The 20,000-nt window shown below is 44.7% G+C and overlaps 1 protein-coding gene across 4 annotated transcripts in view; it reads right to left on the minus strand.

The window, feature by feature from the left end:
* Positions 1–20,000, minus strand: part of trrap (transformation/transcription domain-associated protein) — a 209,395-nt gene that overhangs the window by 11,138 nt on the left and 178,257 nt on the right. For all 4 annotated transcript variants that reach the window (XM_063221633.1, XM_063221634.1, XM_063221631.1 and 1 more), the window contains exons 67-70: positions 14,968–15,193; positions 11,331–11,548; positions 5,111–5,295; positions 2,664–2,867 (exon numbers count right to left, since the gene is read on the minus strand). In XM_063221633.1, the coding sequence (XP_063077703.1) occupies positions 2,664–2,867; positions 5,111–5,295; positions 11,331–11,548; positions 14,968–15,193 (833 nt within the window). The remainder of the gene's footprint in view (positions 1–2,663; positions 2,868–5,110; positions 5,296–11,330; positions 11,549–14,967; positions 15,194–20,000) is intronic.

Here is a 20,000-nt window from a genome sequence, read left to right on the forward strand (position 1 = left end):
TGGTCACGAGGGACCAGCCGCCATTCAATGTTCAGGCCACAGCCACAGTCACTACCACTCAACAGCTTCACTACTTTACTTACTAACGTGCAACATGATGATTGCTACTTTTGATTCACTTCTGATTCTCACAAGGGGTCGGTGACTTTGAATATTACTGGAGGATGCTAAGATAAATGGAGCAGGTAGGGGTATTCATGGGTTCACCGTGTTTATAAATACGATGTGAGGAGGGGCAAGACACTGGCAGCCAACCATGTGAGCTAATTATTTGACAGACAGCGGTTTCCAACAATCAGAGGTTGAGTTGTGCACAGCTAGTGTCGAGCAACCCGTGTATATGGGGAAGTAGAAATTCCCCACACACTCACACCAGCCGTCCTGGGAGAGGAAAGACACGGAGGTGGTGGCTGGTGACCTGCCTGGGACGAAGCCATCCACACTGCCGGTCAGCCAGTCGAGGCCTCCAGCTTTTCAAATTAAATCAGGCCAGACAGCTGGAGTGACCACATTACATGGCTGTCGTAGGCAAGTGGACAGCAATGCAGAAAGCCACTATTCAATGCTACGCTGTTCAGACGGGCCACACACTGCCACTCAACATTTTAATTGGTTTACTTACTTGCAACAAGACGACTGTTTATGTACTTTTGACTCTCAGTCTGACGGCATTACACAGCTGTCATCAGCAAGGAGACATAAATCGGCCACAATTCAATGCTATGCAGTTAGGAAAGGCCAGCCACAGCCAGAGGACAGGTTTTATTATTTATCTATTTCCTTATTTATTTATCTATTTAGTTGTTTATTTATTTATTTAATTATGAGTTATGTATTTCTTTTTGAAGTCGTAGGGGTTCTAGGGGGTCGAGGACAGCCACTGGCCACTACGCAACGTTACACAGTTCAGAAAGGCCAGCCACTGCTGGGGGATACTTTCATTTTACTTGGTTTATTTATTTGTTTGTGTATACATTTATTTATCTTTGAAGTCATCTAATAAAAGGGCAGCAAATGACTGCTGGCAAATTGCCATTAAGCAATGTCACAAAGGCCAGCCACTGCCACTGGACAGTTTAATTTGTTTACTTACTGCACAAAAAACACTGATTGTGTATATATTTTTTCATTTTTTAAGTTGTCTAACGAGGGGGTCAGTGGGTGAATGGGTGATGGTGGATCTTACCAGAAGACGCACAGCAAAATAGGGCTGGATGAGGGAGAGTGGATATGAGTAAAGGGGATAAATTTGGCTGATGCTCTGGGAGTCAATTGAATTTCAATTTGGGTTAATGGGGAAATTACATCAATGGCGCCCCCTTTCCTTTTTAAAAATTAAAAAATAAATTTCAAAAACTTCAGTGGACCCTTATACGACATTAATAAATATGAGTTTAATTTAAATTCCAAAACAGCTAGACAGTCACACAAAGGGATGCGGTGACATTGCAGGGACTTAGTGAAAATAACAGAACGAGAGACAGAGAAAGAGACAGAGAAAGAGAGAGAGAAGAGAGAGAAGAGAGAGAGAAGAGAGAGAGTAGAGAGAGAAGAGAGAGAAGAGAGAGAGTAGAGAGAGAAGAGAGTGAAGAGAAGAGTGATGAGACGGACTGAAAGTATGGCTGCTGTGAGGGGTCAAAGAGACGGTGTTGAGAGGAGGGAGGGGGAAAAAAGTGTATTTGTGCGTGTCAATGTTGTGCCTGAGTAAGCAAGAAAGCAGAGAACGCTGACAGAGACAAGACAGCCAAGTCGGAGAAAGGCAACCAGCCAGAGAAGCGAAAAGCCTTATATCGTGTGTGTGTGTGTATGCGTGCGTGCGTGCATGCATGCGTGTGTGTGTCTTTGTATCTGTGTGTGTGTGTGTGTGTATGCGTGCGTGTGTATGTGCGCGCGTGTGTGCATACGTGTGTGTATGCGTGCGTGTGTGCATACGTGTGTGTGCGTGCGTGAGAGAATGATGGCGTGAGTGAATGCGTGAGAGACAGACCGGAGGAAACGGAGAGATATAAAGAACAGAAAAAGACGAGAAGTACCCTCCTTAGCTTACAGTACCACAGTAAAACTAACTGATCAGGGAAATACAAGGAAGGGAGCCAGTGTGTATTTCCATCCAACTGTGTGAATTAAAACTTTCGAGTCTTAACTGGATTTGAAGAAAAGTAGAGCCCTTTAAGTCTGAGACTAAAGCGTAATACCGGTGTGGATAGGTGGCTCAAATGGAGCATGAGACTGGGCATAGAAAAGGGAGAAATACGGGGGTGTGGGGGTGAGGCAAAAGATACGTTAGTTCCCAAAAAGTGTGGTGGATTCAAAATCCAAATTCTCCACTTTGTTAGGAACCAAGCCTTTTCATAATGGGTGTGTGTGTGAGAGAGACACTGTGTGCTGGATGATGACTATTCTACTGTACTAAGTTATCTGCAGTCTAAATCACATGTCATTGTCTAGTTGTACCTGTGCTATCTACAGTATCTAAGATTGCATTTTCAAGCGACAGAAACATCTGTTCCAGTGCTGGCTCCCAGACCTTCACCTGAACCGAGGGATGCGTTACATGCTTGGGACTTTAAAACACACAGTATCACACACAGGGGTGTGTGTGTATGATTATCACTCACACACACACACACACACACACTCTTTCTTCTCTCTCTCCGCCGTACCTGTGCGATCTGCAGCATCTCTGGGTTGAGCCGGTTGAGGTGCAGCATGAACTCGGCCAGGCCGATGAGGGCCAGCTGGATGGTGAACATCTTGCGGAAGGTCCAGTAGTCGGTGGCGTGGGGGAAGGTGTGCAGAGCCCACTCCTTCAGCATGCTGCGCGGCACCATGTTGCCCTGCACCTCCTTCAGGATGTCTCGCAGCACCTATGGCAACCATGAAACAACAAGCAGACGGGTGATTCTCACGAAATCGGACATATGAGGTGGCACGAACCATTGTGGGGAATGAGTAAATGCTATCCAATTCAGAAAAAATGGCTTATATACATATAAGCATGGGCTATCAGGGAAATAATAAAAGGAGAACAATATTATTATTTTAAATATATATTTTTTACAATTTATTGTGAAATTCTCAGTACCGCAATGCGTCCTTTGCTAAATTTTGACTCTTAAAGTGTAAATATTTTATATTTTTAATAAAGAAAGAAGTCAGAACTTAGATGCATCTTATAAACTAAATAGTGACAGTGAATACATAAGTAGTTTTAGGAATTCATTCGCAGAAGAGGAGAAAATATTAAGAAAAACAACTTTGGTCAACTTTGGCAAAGACCAAAATTCTCAGCCTCCGCAACATTTTTAAGCATCATTTAAAACCAGAAGTAACAGAAAAAAACAAGTAATTTTGTATGGGGGGATTCCTGTTACCATAACACCCAAGATGGCTACCAAGATGGCTCTTCATTCTATATCTCTCCAGATAAATGTTCACAATTTGGTTGCCAAGGTGCCTACACAACTTTTTGTTTCTCATTACCGATACACAACGTTTTTATTGTTAAAATAATGTATATTTTATTCTCTTTTGGTAATTATGTAGTCTTTTTAAGTGTTAATATAAATACTAAACAAAAGTTATCCAGACATCATGGTGCCCCCCACAAACAGCCAAAATAGCTTAAGGTCACTCACACTCCGCAACACTTTTTCTCATACACCGCAATGGTTTTTCTCAGCTCCGCAATGGTTTTTCTCATATACCGCAATGGTTTCTCATACTCCGCAACAGTTTTCTCATACTCCGCAACAACTGAACTAAGTTGTGGTGGAAAAGGCAAAATATTCACAGAAGTGAATTAAATGACTAAAATACAATAAAGTACAATATTTCTACATTTTCCCCAACAGTTGAGGGTTAGGACACCAGGAGGGAGCCTGCCAAGGAACTAAATCAGTGCAAGATCACCACTATTCTCATTACCGCAACACATATTTATTTGCAATTTGTTTTAATGTTGCAAAACTATATTTAGTTTGTAATTGTATTAGGATAAATAGTAGTTCTTCATATTTCATCTGTAGTAAAATCTATATAGGTACATGATGTTTTAGTTAAATAGCCTAAAAACAAGGCTCCCACTTATGAAACTTGTTGCGGTAATGAGAAAAATCACAATAATAGAAAACAATATTAAAATACAAAATACAGTATTTCTGTGTTCTATACACCTCTGAGTACTTATGTTAGTAACATTCCTGTGAAATTCCAAAAAAATGTGATTTACTAATATTTTTTCTATTGTGATGTCATGTTGCGGTACTGAGAATTTTGGTGCTCTGGCCGATTAAAATGACACTAAATATTCAGAAAAAATACGATTTCATGACAAAAAAATATGTTTTTATGTATTTCAGACCTCGATCTTGCAAAGCCAAGATAAAATTTGAATTTAAATGTCTTTTAAAAAATTTGGGGCTTGGTCCATTTGAAACTTGGTTTTCGTGAGAATCACCCAGACGCGGTTTAGTCCAGTGGCAACCATGACATACAAGCAGATGAAGTTTAGGCCAGTGGCAACCATGACATACAAGCAGACGCGGTTTAGTCCAGTGGCAACCATAACATACAAGCAGACCAGGTTTAGTCCAGTGGCAACCATAACATACAAGCAGACCAGGTTTAGTCCAGTGGCAACCATAACATACAAGCAGACACGGTTTAGGCCAGTGATTCTTATTGTTCTTCAAAAAAAGGCTCCCCTTGTCCTAGTCATCATAAGACCCCCCCCTTAGTATTAAAAAATAAAACAGACTAATTCTCTCCAATGGCAAATGAGCACCCCCAATCAGCTGTATCCTTCTCAATGCACCCCTAGGGCTTTAGCGCCCCCGTCAAGAAACACTAGTTTAGTCACACTGACCTGAGCCTGAAACATACAGTAGTTTCAAAGAGGTCTCTTAATTATTTTAGCTGTATGTTTCTGAATCCTATACAGGAATTACAGACAGAAAAATCAGACTGTATTCTGACTGACCTGATGGCTGATGACTGCGAGCCGCCACCATAGCCAGGCGTTCGCAGCGGGAGATGCGGTTGTCTTGTATCGATAGTGTTTGATTATGAGCACTATACTACCATGAGTATACAGTGGTATGTGACTGACCTGATGGCTGGCCTGTGTGCCTCTGGCCTGCACCGTGGCCAGGCGGTCGTAGTAGCGGGAGATGGGGTTGTCGTGCTCGATGCCCTTCTTGGCGCAGCGCTGCTTGTAGATCTCCACCAGGGACAGGGACGAGGGGTTGTCCTCCACCAGGCGCATCTGCGGAGACACGGCCACCACCCGCGGCACTGTAGGGGACAAGGGATAGGGACATTAGGGTGGTCACTTATAATAACGAGACACTGTGGGGAACAGTAGAGTGGCTTTTGCTTTGAGCTGTAGTTGTTTTTTTGCCAGGAGTGAAACATTTCCTAAAAAGGCCACGGGCCACATTTAATTTTGCGTCACTGTGGAGGTGCAAGGAAGACGGATATTAGAGTGAAATTATTCCACATTGGAAACTTAACTACATTACCAAAGACATTAAAGACTGTATTCACACACAAAAAGGCAACTTTCAGAAATAAACCACCACCCGCGCCATGGTAGGACGAAGGACGGGGGTCATGTGTTTGAGAGAGTGGTCTGCACACACACACTGGGTATACACTCCAAAAAAGACTTCATAAACAGCAATGTTTCAATCCTCAGGTCGACATGGACATTGGGGTGGCCAAATTTAACACTGGATTTTTTATTGCGATTTCACATCGCATAGCCTATCTATTTCTGGTGAAAAGGTGAAAAAAGTGTCAATATTGTAGTAAAACCTAGCCAGTGGAAGTGGTGTCCCTACCCAACCAAGGACATCTAAGGGTGATGACACACAGGACAGCTTTTTGAGCAACGTTGCTCAGCCATAACATGATTGACTCTTAATTTTCTGATAAAATGATTGAGAGAATTTGTGTACTGATCCAAGGTGACCTCCTGATGAAAGCGTTGTAGTGATGCAGACGGTGGAGAAGAGGGGGTGGTGGGGTGGGGGTTGGTGGATGCGATTTGGGACGTAGTGGTAAGAAGGACAGGAACACAGGGAGAGTGAAGAGGGGGACAGGGACACGGAGAAAGGGAAGGGGGGAGGACAGGAACATGGAGGGGGGCTGAGATTGAAACAGGAAGGTTGGGTAAGGTAGGAGTAGAAACAGTGAGGGGAGGGACAATGTCAGTTCAATGGCAACATGAGGAGTGTACGTAACTGCAGGGCAATTCGATTAGCATGTTTTTGACAGCTTATCCTCTGCACCCTCTTTCAGGGATGAAAAAAAAGGAAACGCCCGTGAGACATGGTGAAGAGACGTTTAGTGGAAATGCCTACTAAAAGGACAGGATAACATTGTTCATAAACGCTGTGTGTGTGTGTGTGTGTGTGTGTGTGTGTGTGTGTGTGTGTGTGTGTGTGTGTGTGTGTGTGTGTGTGTGTGTGTGTGTGTGTGTGTGTGTGTGTGTGTGTGTGTGTGTGTGTGCGTGCCCACAAATACACGAATATCGCTCAACCGCTCATGAAAATCGCCCAAAAAAGAAAGATGGGTTTTAAATGGTGCGTGTAAAAAAAGCATGTGAAGCCAGATATTTAATAGAAAACACGGAATGGGATGGTGCATTTAACAAGAATGGCTCCACTATCAATAACATGCACCTATCAAGAAAACCGATGTCATGCCATGTCAATCATGGCCTTGGACCACAGGCACCCTCTAAAATTAACGAACAAGGCATTCTCATTTCGGTTTAGTGTTGGCCGTGAAAGTCAAACGTAGTGCGCGCGTGTGTGTGCGTGTGTGTGTGTGTGAGAGAGGGAGAATTTGTGCATGTGTGAGAGAGATTGAGGGTGTGTGCATGAGTGCGTGTGCATGAGTGTGTGTGTGTGTGTGTGTGTGAGAGCTTGCGTATATTTAAGAGTATGTCCAGTAAGTGCAAGTGTGAGTGTGTATGAATGAGTGTTTGTAGGCTAGAGAGAAAGTGTGTGTGTGTGTGTGTGTGTGTGTGTGTGTGTGTGTGTGTGTGTGTGTGTGTGTGTGTGTGTGTGTGTGTGTGTGTGTGTGTGTGTGTGTGTGTGTGTGTGTGTGTGTGTGTGTGTGTGTGTGTGTGTGTGTGTGTGTGTGTGTGTGTGTGTGGCTGTTGGCCTTCCTGCATCGAAGGGTCTAAGCGAGTTGTTTGAACAAGCGCCACGACAGCCTGTACAAGACTTTCATTTCAAAAGGGAATGAACCAGGGGCCAGTGGAACTTGCGCACGGTGACTAACACGAACATGGTCAAACATACATTTATTTAAACAGGGCACCCGAGTGCAGTCGCTTTTCTTTCTCTCGGAAATGACTGCACAGCAAATAGCAAAAATGGGCAGGTAGCCAATCCACTCCTTAGCCCTACGCGAACAAGGCAAGAAAAGGAGGAGAGGAGAGGAGGAGGATAAGCAATGGTGAGAGGAAGAAGAAAAGAAAATTAGTAGGGCTGTAATGATATTGTATCGAACCGAGAAAGCGCGTTTCGCAGAGTGACGATACTGTAGCGTAGTCCACGAACGCAGTATCATGATAAAACCTTTCAAAGTTGTTACACTGACTTCATTCCCAACATTTGTATTGATAAATTTATCATATAATGTTGGCAAATGTGTGTTTAAAAAATAAAAAAATTTAAAAAAAAATCGTGGGGTGTATCAAATATTGCGACACGAACCGAATCGTGAGTTGAGTGCATTGTTATAGCCCTAAAAATGAGTCAATGTACACATCATTACGTGAGCAACTCCTGAGCCTCCCTCAAATAAGTCAGAAAAGGGAGGAGAGAAAAGAGAGAAGCAAGAAGGGAAGAGGAGGATGAGCAATGGAAGAAAAGAAAAGGTGTCCAAGTACACATCATTATGTGCATGACTCCTAAGCCCTACCTGCATGAGACGGCAGAGGAGGAATGGAGGAGAGGAGAAGGCAGAGAAGAGAGGAGAGGAGAGGAGAAGACAGAATAAATGGGGAGAGGTAGAAAAGAAAACATGTCAAAGTACACATTACTACAGTATATCCACGACTTGTAAGCCTAGCTGAACGAGTCAGAGAAAGATGGAGAGGAGGAGAAGAAAGATGCAAACGGGAGGGGGGGGGGGAGAGAAAAGGTAAAAGTACACATTATGTGAGTGACTCCGAAGCCTAGCTGAACCAGAAGGCAGAGAAGGGAGGAGAGGAGAAGACAGGAGGGAATGGGGAGAGGAGGAAAAGAAAATTAGTCAAAGAGCATATCTTTCTGTGCGTGACCCCTTAGGCAAACTGAATGAGGAGGAGAGGAGGAAACGACAGGAGAAGTAAGGGAAGGTAGAAAAGAAAATGTGTCAAAGTACACATTACTGCGTGCATGACCCCTAAGTCCCACCTGAAATGAGTCAGAGATGGGAGAAGAGAAGAAGAAAGGTGAGAAAGCAAAAAAGAAAAAAGACAACGTGTCAAAGTACACAGTCATTATGTGCGCGACACCAAACTCATTAGAACACTGCAGCTGTCGTGACCAATCATCGTTCGGCTCGATGCCAGCCGCCCTCCGAGTCCGCCAGCCCCCACCCCTGCGTGCGAACAAACAGGTGGGCGCTACTACGGCAACAGTAGTGGATTACTATACGCCCGGCGCACCTTTAATTTCCTCTGGGAACAGCGCTCCTAACAAATCGACATTCCGACCCCGCTCCAGAGCAGTGGCACAGCGGACCCTTCCGGATTATTACATTGAGTTATTGGCGAGCATGGGGAAGGCTGCTCTGATGCTGTCGATGATTAAAACTTAGCCTCTGGTATTAAGACATCTTCACACGTTTCGTGGAGAAAGACAGTCTCTGCTTATATTAGAAACAGAGAGAGCAATGAATTATTGTGTGAAAAGGGGTGAATAGTAATAAAAAAAGTAATAGTTAAAAGTAGTTAAAGTTATAGTTAAAGTAATTAGTAGTAATAGTAATTAAAAAAAAAAAAACATGCTTGCCAAACTGTCAAAATGTCCGGCCAAACTTACCGACCAAACCACCATCATAGCTGCCAACGGTAACAGTAAGGGGCAATACAAATCATTCAGACATTGGGTCATATGCTCTGTGTATGTGTGTGTGCGCGCATGCGTGTGTATGTGTGCGCGTTCGTACCCATGTGAATCACTGCGCCGTGCGCTATAACAAGATTTCATCTGGCTGCCAAACGCCCCCATGCTCAGGACCTCTTGCCCCCGCTCCAGTCACGCCGCTGATAAGTCCATCACGGGACCCAGATTGAGATTTCATCTGGGGCCGCAGCGGACCGGGCCGGGGCCTTGCTCCCTTGAGGAGAGGGGCTGGGAGAAATGGCGCTGAGGATGAGGGGTGGGATAGAGGTGGCAAGGTGCTCAGTCGTTTGTGCCACTTTTAGCAAATTCGTCTCGCTCTCCTTGCAGCCAGGAGGAGGAGATGGAAGGTGGACGGTCGTTTTTATTTCTTTTTTTTCTCCCCCTCCCCGTCCAAACCGGCCTCGTTTCCACGGCTACACTGTGCTGGGCAGACAGAGCTATTCAAACGGGCGCCTTTTCTTTCACCCCAATTTCACTCACTCGCTCGCTCCCTTCTCACGCCTCCATATTTCCAGAATCGTCGTCACACCTTGTGTGTGTGTGTGTGTGTGTGTGTGTGTGTGTGTGTGTGTGTGTGTGTGTGTGTGTGTGTGTGTGTGTGTGTGTGTGTGTGTGTGTGTGTGTGTGTGTGTGTGTGTGTGTGTGTGTGTGTGTGTGTGTGTGTGTGTCTTTTGGCGTCTCAGTGCAGCATATTCGTGCTGGTGTTAAAGGGACACTGTGCAGGAAATGGTCAAAAAAGGTACTGCAACTATGCTGCTCATTGAAACTGGGCTGTCTATTGCCAAATTTGATCTTTACATGAAAGTTTACTGAGTAATAAACTAATATTTTCTAGTATGGTCCAAGTACAGTCATTTTTGCAGCTAAAAATGGCTATTTTTGGAAATTCAAAATGGCGGACCATGGAGAAGATCCCCCTTTTCATGTATGAAAAGTGCAATTTTTCCAGTCATAATGAATACTTAGAATTTGATGCTGGTTGTAAGTATTCATGAAAAAGGTAACATTAGTGAATGGGCAGCATGAATTCTGGAAATAAACAACTAAAAATCTCACACAGTGTCCCTTTAAAGAAATATGAGTGAGGGTTCAGAAACACTGCGTCTGAACTGGCCACCCATCATTGTTATTGCACAGGCCTTGAGGACAGATAGCCGAATTCTCACAGGACGACATGCAATGATTGTCTCTGTATCACAATGAGTGATGCGTTATGCATTTTCCCACAGTACAGCCTTAAGAAATAATAATAACAAAAAACCCTCTCTGAAATGACTCTGGTTGCAGCTGAATCTATTGAAGCAGAAGAGAAAACTAGCAGAATAATATCCCACAGCCCTTGGGTAAATAACATTTCCTTTGAGGCCTTGTTTCAGGCAATAAACAAACAACCAATTTTCAAAAAATAAAAACACAAACAAAAACAAAGCAAAGACGCTATCTACTTTTTATAAATAGAAAATAGAAAACTAAACAAAACAAAGAACCAGAGGGTGTAGCTTGAAATCAGAAAATCAGTGGGCCTGGCCCGAAACAGATTGGTTACTATAACAACTAATAACAAAGAAGTCTTCTGACTGGGCGACGGGCAGAACTTCTGGCAAAATGGCATTCATAAGACCATATATATTCATGAAAGTGTATCATGCACTCTTAAGAGTTCCAAATATATTTGTTTTAAATGAGAGAGAGAGAGAGAGAGAGAGAGAGAGAGAGAGAGAGAGAGAGAGAGAGAGAGAGAGAGAGAAGAGAGGAGAGAGAGGAGAGAGAGAGAGGAGAGAGAGAGAGAGAGAGAGAGAGAGAGAGAGAGAGAGAGAGAGAGAGAGAGAGAGAGGGAGCGGTAGCGAGAGAGAGATATTAGGGGAGAGATGTAAGGCTTATATTGGCGAGTGATGTAATGGATAGTTAGTCATCTGCGAAGAAAGAGGTGTTTCTTGGTGTGTAGTGTAGTAGTGGTGTCAACAATAATAGATTCGGCAAATGCCATAATTGATGCGGCCTCAGTTTCAATTACTTCCGTGGCCATTTCTGAAGCAAAGGAAGCAATAAAACGTTCAGTATCTGACGGCATGTATTGCCCGTCATGACTGATGAAAAATTTGCCTTGCTTTCAGTAGAAACTATCGAAACCTCACGAATCGCAAATCGAATCGAATAGCAAGGGCAGTGCCAATGCACGTCTCTACAGTGTAGCATAGTTACCTGTGAAGAAGAGGTGTCTCTTGGTGGTCTCCTTCCTCTTCTCCAGGCAGGGGTTGAGCAGCCGGAGCAGCTGCAGCACGCGCTCCTCTCTCCGGGACTCGGTCAGGCAGGCGTCGTTCATCACCAGGTACGGGTAGATCTTGCCGTTGTGGCCACGGATGTAGAGGCGTCTGGCCGCCGTGTTGTGCTTCTGCACAATCTCTACCCTGGGCATGAACCTGGGAGAACACAACAGAATAGAAAGCCTTTATTTATTCAAAGTACACTGAGATTTGAAGGATAAGGATGTTTTTTTCAGTTATAGAGAATCTTTTGCAATTATGTTAGATCTCTACCCTGGGCATGAACCTGGGGGACAGAAAAGAACACCACAACAAAATAGAAAGTCTTTATTTATACAAGGTAAGTTACATTGAGATTTGAAGGATGAGAATGTTTTTTTTTTTCTCAGTTGTATAGAATCTGTTGATCTATAACCTGGGAATGACCTGGGGGCAGAATAGAACACCACACAATCGAATAGAAAGTCTTTATTTAATATTATCTGCCTTCACAATGGAATTGTCTTTTCTGATTGGCTGATGGGGTGACCATTAATTCTGTGGAACCGATCAGGCGTCAAGTGTGCGACTAAGACGCACTTAGAATCTTCATTTGGAGTGCTAACGGTATCTAAGGAATAGCGTTGTAGAAACCGGGCACAGCCTCTACGGACAGTTACATAATCACAATGTCCGCATTCCAAATGAAGATTCTAGACGCGTCTAAGTTAGACGCCCACGTAGCGATGTGTTTATCTTGTTTAATCTTATTCTGGTGCAGTTGCCATTAGGGATGGTACAAACCGCACCGAAAACCGAAACCGTACAATTCACACACCATACCGAACCGTGAAATGCAGTTCGTGGCAAACCGCAATTCATGTACTGCCCAGAAAAATATGTAAAACAGAGAATCTAGGAGTATCTTATCCAGTCTCTCTGATTAACGCATTGGCATATAAGACCAATCAGAGGATGACACAATTAAAATCACACCATTTTCACATTATAAGCCTACACAAACCATATAGGATATTTAGTGATAAGTCTGATTCTATTAGCCACTTGAAAGAGGGCATTTGGAACGCTCAGACAGCGCACATCAGCTGACGACAGCTGATTCAACTTGCGCATCATCACTTTATAATCACAGCTATATAAATATGGTTTAATATTCCCAGTGCATCATTTATCATGAACTAAAAAAAGAACCGTACAGAACCGAAAACCGTGACCTTGATACCGTGACATGAACCGAACCGTGAATTTTGTGAACCGTTCCACCCCTAGTTGCCATGGTTCCTACAATTTTACAGACAGTAATGGATTAAAAAATGTACCCTACCCTAACGGCAGATAACCGGGATAACGGTATTTGAGGTTTCGCCATTAACCCTATGGTATTTCAACTATAAACATCTATGCAAAAATGGCACATATGGTTTTATTCTGAAAAGCCTAACAAAAAAGAATATGACAGTAAAGTGAATGTAATACAAACAAGTTTTATTTAAATTGAGTGTAAACACAATTGTCTAAAAAAAAAAAAAGTAAGCCACGTCGTAAACTCCCATTACTTCAAACAGTGCAAGAAAACACACTCTAAATATATCTAGCCAAGACGTTTGAAGTTTGAACCTTGTAAACAAAAGAGTTTGCTACATAAAAGTAAAAAGAGCATTTAGAAATGTTTTGTTGTTTCCTTACAAAGTGTGAAAAAGTAATTGCAAGTCAAGCCAGTTTATCCGTTAGTTAGTTGAATACTAATTAGATGGAGCTGTAACACCTCTTGATGGCCCTCACCCCCCTGTCACTTTCAATGTGATAATTGTCAGTATATATTTGAGAACTTCAAGGTTTTCAATGGTGTCACTTCTGTTACTATAATGTTAGATCTCCACCTTGGGAATGAACCTGAGAAGAGACCGATGGTAAGGTAAATCTGATGCTTTTTAGTAGGAGCCACTTATTTTCTCCCCTTCCATGCGCATACCAAGCGAGAAGCGACTACCATATTCATTTGTGGGTGATCACCAGAGATTTCCCAGACTTTACACAAGAACCTTGCATTGTAGTCAAGGAAACAGGAACACCAAATCAGTGGCTTCTACTGAATGTTTTTTACTTCCCTTTTCCATTTCATTCACTTAGGAAGTACAGTCCCTGTAATTTTACGGTCCCTGTTAAGCTGAAAAGAACATTGAAAAAATGAATCGCCATCCATGAATCTGTGCTCATTTGCTCACTGTGAGCTTTCCCATCAATATGAAAAAGGAAAGGCAGCAGCCAGTACAGTAGGCCTGCCATTGGCTTACACAGGAGGCACAGTTATGCCCTTGACACCACCTTGGCAGTGCATTGTATATTAGCACAGACCGTGCTCCAAAGACACACATCTGGGCTTCATTTTTAATGCATGTATTCCGACGTGGGGATGGAAAGAGCTGAATTTTAATGGAAAATTCCTACATATAGCACAAGCTCATATAGTAGGCACACACAGTCAGCAGGAGGGGAAAAAAAACAACCACGCCTGGAGGTTTAATTTTACAACATTATTACATAATTGCGTTTTTAAGAGAAACGTATGGAAAAACAAAAACAGGTAGGTTTTTCAGGTGTTGATTTTTGCTGTTTAGGCATTGCTCATAAACACACATTAAGACATTAAGGTCCATTAGCATTAGGCCAAGTACAGGAAACCACACCTCAAGCTAATGAGACACACAGCTAATATGAGCCTCATGCTGTGTTTGTGTGTTGTATAAAAGCACTTGCAAACAGAACGATTGTGTGTGTGTGTGTGTGTGTGTGTGTGTGTGTGTGTGTGTGTGTGTGTGTGTGTGTGTGTGTGTGTGTGTGTGTGTGTGTGTGTGTGTGTGTGTGTGTGTGTGTGTGTGTGTGTGTGTGTGTGTGTGTGTCTTACCTCAGCTGCTTGGGAATATGGAATTCCCTAGGAACCTGTACCCTAATACAGTACAGAGAGTGTGTGTGAATACATGCACATGTTTTTGTGGGCGTCTGCATGTGTACATGCAAGTCACATGCAAGTCTTTCTACACATTCACCTGGCAGTGTTGATGTAGTAACACCTTTGGGCTTTGGCAAGAGGAATTCCTTAGGGACCTCTATTTCAATACAGTAGCGTGTGGGTGTACAAGCATGTGTGTGAGTGTGTGTGAGTGAGTGTGAGTGTGAGTGTGTGTGTGTTTATACCTGGCAATCTTGATCTAGTAGTGCGTGGGCTTGAGCATCAGGAACTCTCCCGGCACCTTCACCTTTAGTCAGTAGGGTGTGTGTGTGTGTGTGTGTGTGTGTGTGTGTGTGTGTGTGTGTGTGTGTGTGTGTGTGTGTGTGTGTGTGTGTTCATACCTGGCAATCTTGATGTAGTAGTGCGTGGGCTTGAGCATCAGGAACTCTCCCGGCACCTTCACCTTCAGTCAGTAGGGTGTGTGTGTGTGTGTGTGTGTGTGTGTGTGTGTGTGTGTGTGTGTGTGTGTGTGTGTGTGTGTGTGTGTGTGTGTGTGTGTGTGTGTGTGTGTGTGTGTGTGTGTGTGTGTGTGTGTGTGTGTGTGTGTGCATGCGTGCGTTCATACCTGGCAATCTTGATGTAGTAGTGCGTGGGCTTGGGCATCAGGAACTCCCCCGGGATCTCCACCTCGGCCGTCTGGGCGCTGAAGTTGCTGAGGAAGCGACACTTCTCCTCGATCAGGAAGAACTTGGGCAGCTGCTTGGTCTTGGCCTCTAGGATCTTGATCCACTTCTTCAGCTTGGAGATCAGGTTGTGCAGCTTCATGGAGCCGGGCACGCTGAAGTCAAAGTCTGACGAGGAGAGAGAAGGAGAAAGGAGAGCAAAACAGATATTTAGCAAAGTGGGGGAGCAAAGAGGGACGAGGGGGGGATTTCAAATTCTGATGGAAGGAGGTGTGTGTGGGGGGAGAGAGAGAGAGAGAGAGAGAGAGAGAGAGAGAGAGAGAGAGAGAGAGAGAGAGAGAGAGAGAGAGAGAGAAAGAGTGTGTGGAGGTCAGGTCTTTTCTTTTCCTTTTGACTAAGACAATATTCAAATCTTTAGGCATTCCCTTAAGATCTGGATTCATAAAAATCAATATCAGCATTCTACATCTAGTTCACGTAGAACTTATGATGATTGATTCTAAAAGAAAACAATGATTGATTCTTTTTAAATCAATCTAAAACATTTTTTTTTCATCCTTTTGCACTGACGCGTCAGCAGTGGCAACAGTGCCACCAATGCTCCTCTGAATTTGAATTTGACAGACAGTTGCAGGTGAAAGACGGCAAGGTAAAGGACGCTCTAAGGGCGCCTGTCAGGCGGTGCTGGTGAGGAACTGGGTGAAAAAAGAGGGGAGAAAGGAAAGAGAGGAGTGAGTGAGTGAGTGAGGGAGAGAAGAGGTGGGAAAAAAGAGAGGAGAAAGGGAAGAAAGGAGCGAGGGAACGGGGTGGAAAAAAAGAGGGGAGGAAAAGAAGATGCGACTGCGACAAGATGTTATCTGCCAATCAGGACATAGAAAGTGCTGCACGATGCTGCGACTCTTAAAGCTCTGCTTCCATGCAGTTTCACAAAAAAGGATAGCATCAGAATATGTGTGTGTGTGTGTGTGTGTGTGTGTGTGTGTGTGTGTGTGTGTGTGTGTGTGTGTGTGTGTGTGTGTGTGTGTGTGAGAAAGTGGTAGAAAAGAGCGAGCAAGCAAGAGAGAGAGAGAGAGAGAGAGAGAGAGAGAGAGAGAGAGAGAGAGAGAGAGACAGAGAGAGAGTGATAGAGAGAGAGTGATAGAGAGAGAGGGGAGAAAGAGAGGAGAAAGAGAGAGGTGCTGGAAAGAAAGAGGGGATTATATACTCTGTTCAACTTCCAAATGACATTGAACACTAATCTCAGCACTGCAGTAAAAGGTGCGAGCCTGTGTGTGTGTGTGTGTGTGTGTGTGTGCATGCGTGTGTGTGTGTGTGTGTGTGTGCGTGCGTGCGTGCGTGCGCGTTGTGAGTGTCTCACAGCGCCAGGTGCTCTCCGACAGGTTAAGACACACCACCGAGACACAATATTGTAATAAAATCAACTCCCGACACACACACACGGGCACACACACAGAAACAGACTTCTCAAATTTATAACTCTTGTTGTGCTCTGGAAATAATGCCAAAAACTCAGGGCAGGGTGGAGTAGGGAGAGAAAGAGAGAGAAGTGAGAAAGGGATTGAGTGTGAAAGACAGAAAAGGGGAAAAGAGACACAGAAAGAGAGAAGGAGAGGGGGAGTGTGACAGAAAGGGAGGAAGAAAATAAGAAACAGTGAGTGAGCAATAGAGCATGCAAGAGAGGAAAACACAGAGAGAGGGAGAGAGAGAGAGAGAGGGGGGGGGAGAAAGAGAGAGAGAGGAGAAAGAGAGAGAGAGAGGAGAAAGAGAGAGAGAGAGGAGAAAGAGAGAAAGAGAGGAGAGAGTGAGTGAGTGAGAGAAGAGAGACAAAGAGAGAGAGAAGAGAGACAGAGAGACAGAGAGAGACAGAGAGAGACAGAGAGAGACAGAGAGAGAGAGAGAGAGAGAGAGAGAGAGAGAGAGAGAGAGAGAGAGAGAGACAGACAGAGAGACAGACAGACAGACAGACAGAGAATATGAGACAGAGAGACACACCCACTGGACTGAAGTTTGCTACTTAAGCATTTACAGGGCCACAACACCTGGTGAGAATTTTAACAAGGCTGCCGCCTCCTTCAGCTGCTGCGAGGATGCCTGGCCTTAAACGAGGCTAAAGATTTGTATCGAGCCGGTAGATCAGGCCTATAGTATAGTATACGAGGGGTGGCGGGGTGGGGTCTCCCTTCCCTTCCCTGCCTCAGGCCCTTCCCTCCAACCGGTGAAGAAGGTGCCGCTGTCATGAATACTGATGCCATGCACGCACGCACACACACACACATACACACACGCAGACCTGCGCTTTAGCACACATCCAAACTGGCCAACCAGTCGGTCCGTTACACACACACACACACGCACAAATCTCTGTCACACACCTGCACGCACACACAAATAAACACACACACACACACACAGCCCTGAATGCCGTTTCCAATAAAGTCAATAATGCCAGGCGACATTTTAAAGTTCGGCAGCTGTATTGCCCCAGCTGACTGCTGTCCAATATTTGTAATTGAGTGCTCTATTTTCAAGTGTTTAGCCACACAAAGAGGCGGTGGCATTGTGTGAATGTATATACACCTAAATTAGTGTTTCTCAATGGGGGCTCTACAGCCCACCATGGGGCGTTAGAGAGCCCTAGGGGGGGCGTCGACAAGGATACAGCTAAGAGGGGGCGGTGCTTAGTTGCCATTGGGTGGCATTAGTTAATTTTAGTTTTTAATTCTAAGGGGGGGCGTTGGACGGCTTATGATGACGGAAATGGGGCGTTAAAAGTTCTGATGAGGTCCAGTACGGGGGTGGGGGGTGCTTATTCAACAAAGGTTGAGAACCACTGACCCTAATGATCTTGTGCATGCATAGTCTTTAAGTTTGTGTCCTGTGTATGCATGTGTGTAGTGTGCTAGCGTGTGCGCATGCAAGTGTGTGTGGATGTGTATGACTGCATGTGAGTGTGCGTATGAGTGATCGTGTGTGTGTGTGTGCACAAGTGTGCATTTGTGTGTGTCCACAGAGGAAATATCAAAACACTGCAGGGGGATATATCAAAATATCAAAAGCCGGAACGCACTCCGTTTTTCTTTCATCGCCAGTTCGTCGGGTGAGGAAATAACATTCCACCCTGACGTCAAGCGAAGGGGGTTAAATGCTGGTCTCCCCTTCACAAGGCTCATCATTAATTGACGACGATTAGATCCGTTGCCGTCATCAATAATTAAAGTGGGCGGCCGGCCAAAGGATTATGAATATTGGAGCCCCCGCAGGTAAAGAGGGAGAGGGAGGAGGGCTCAGGGAGGGGTGTGTGCGTGTGTGTGAGTGAGAGTGTGTGTTTGACTGTGTGTGTGAGTGTGTGTGAGAGTGAGAGAGAGAGAGAAAGAGAGACAGTATGTGTGTGTTTGTGTGTGTGTGTGTGTGTGTGTGTGTCTGTGTCTGTGTCTGTGTCTGTGTCTGTGTCTGTGTCTGTGTCTCCGGATAAGAGAGGACGTCCTTGCAAGCTGCAAACAGCCACCCCACCCCACCCCCCACCTCAAACCCCATGTGGATTCCCCTCTACATCCCTCCTTTTTCGTTCTCTCTTTCCATCCATCTCTCATGACCTCTTTAATCCCCATCTCTTTTCAGGTTCATCCCAACCTCCTCTCTCTCTCTCTCCTCTCACTCTCTGAAATAAAGAACGAAAGAAGTCAAAATAAGGTGTTGGTGCCATATTCGCTCGGCGTAGGTGAGGAGTGAGGGCAAGGTGGTAAGTTGTTGCCAATGAGAGAGAGAGAGAGAGAGAGAGAGAGAGAGAGAGAGAGAGAGAGAGAGAGAGAGAGAGAGAGAGAGAGAGAGAGAGAGGAGAGAGAGAGAGAGAGAGAGAGAGGGAGAGATGAGAGAAAGAGACAGAGAGAGAGAGAGAGAGAGAGAGAGAGAGAGAGAGAGAGAGAGAGAGAGAGAGAGAGAGAGACAGAGAGAGAGCTTGGCCTGAATCAGTGGGGATATGAGGTTCTAGGTTCTCAAGTCAAGCATAGCCAAAAAAATATCACCTGCTCTGTGACCCGAGACTCTGGGGACCCTTTTTCCATTCTTTCTCTCAATCCCCTGCCTTTTTTCTTCACCCCTTTTCACCCCTAGTTTCCCTTCCTTTACTTTTGTCTAGCCGTTCTTTCTATTCTGGCTTGCATTCTTTTTCTCACTCTCTCCTTTCTCTCCTTGGATATCTTAAGTCTCGTCTTCCCTTCCTCTTTTCTCTCTTCTCCACCATCCCTCTCTCTTTTGTCTCTCTCCAGTTGGGTGCAGTGATGGGTGCAGACTGAGGGGATAAAACTACAGGCTACCCCACCAGGGCTGTATTAAGACGGCCTGGGGCTCCTAGACTAAACGTTGCTGTGGGGCCCCCCCCGCTAGGCAAATTTACAAAGACATTAATTACGAGCAAATAATTAAGGATAAAATGTCCACCAACTGTACTCAACCAGACATATTCATTTTTCAATTTTGCATTCTCACAATTCTGCAATTTTTCGCTTTTGGCCCATCAGGGCCCCCCTGGCAGGTGGGGGGCCCCTAGTCTGCAGCCATATTGTGTCTGTGCTTTAATCCAGCCCTGCACCTGACCCCAGCCTATCTACCTGCTGCAATTCCACAGAGGACTCTCTCCACAGGGCCTCTGTGCTTTAGTCTGCTGTTATGGCTGAATGATCACACAGCGATTCCCCCGAGTGTACACCCCAGGTCTGCTTTCACATTAATGCTACCCGCACACCCCGGGACACAGACACACACCGGACACAGACACATGGACACACACACACTAAACAGTACCCAAACCCATTGCTGTATCACACACAATTCAAATAGAACCCAAATCCATTGCTGTAACACACGCGCACACGCACGCACACACCAACCTAATCATCTTTCAACGAAAGCACTCTTCTGACTCACACAACCAGACCTCCACCACCACCCCTCACTAACGACCTGGCAAAGTCCTTGC

Source organism: Engraulis encrasicolus, chromosome 17 (genome assembly GCF_034702125.1).
Source record: "Engraulis encrasicolus isolate BLACKSEA-1 chromosome 17, IST_EnEncr_1.0, whole genome shotgun sequence".
NCBI lineage: Eukaryota > Metazoa > Chordata > Actinopteri > Clupeiformes > Engraulidae > Engraulis > Engraulis encrasicolus.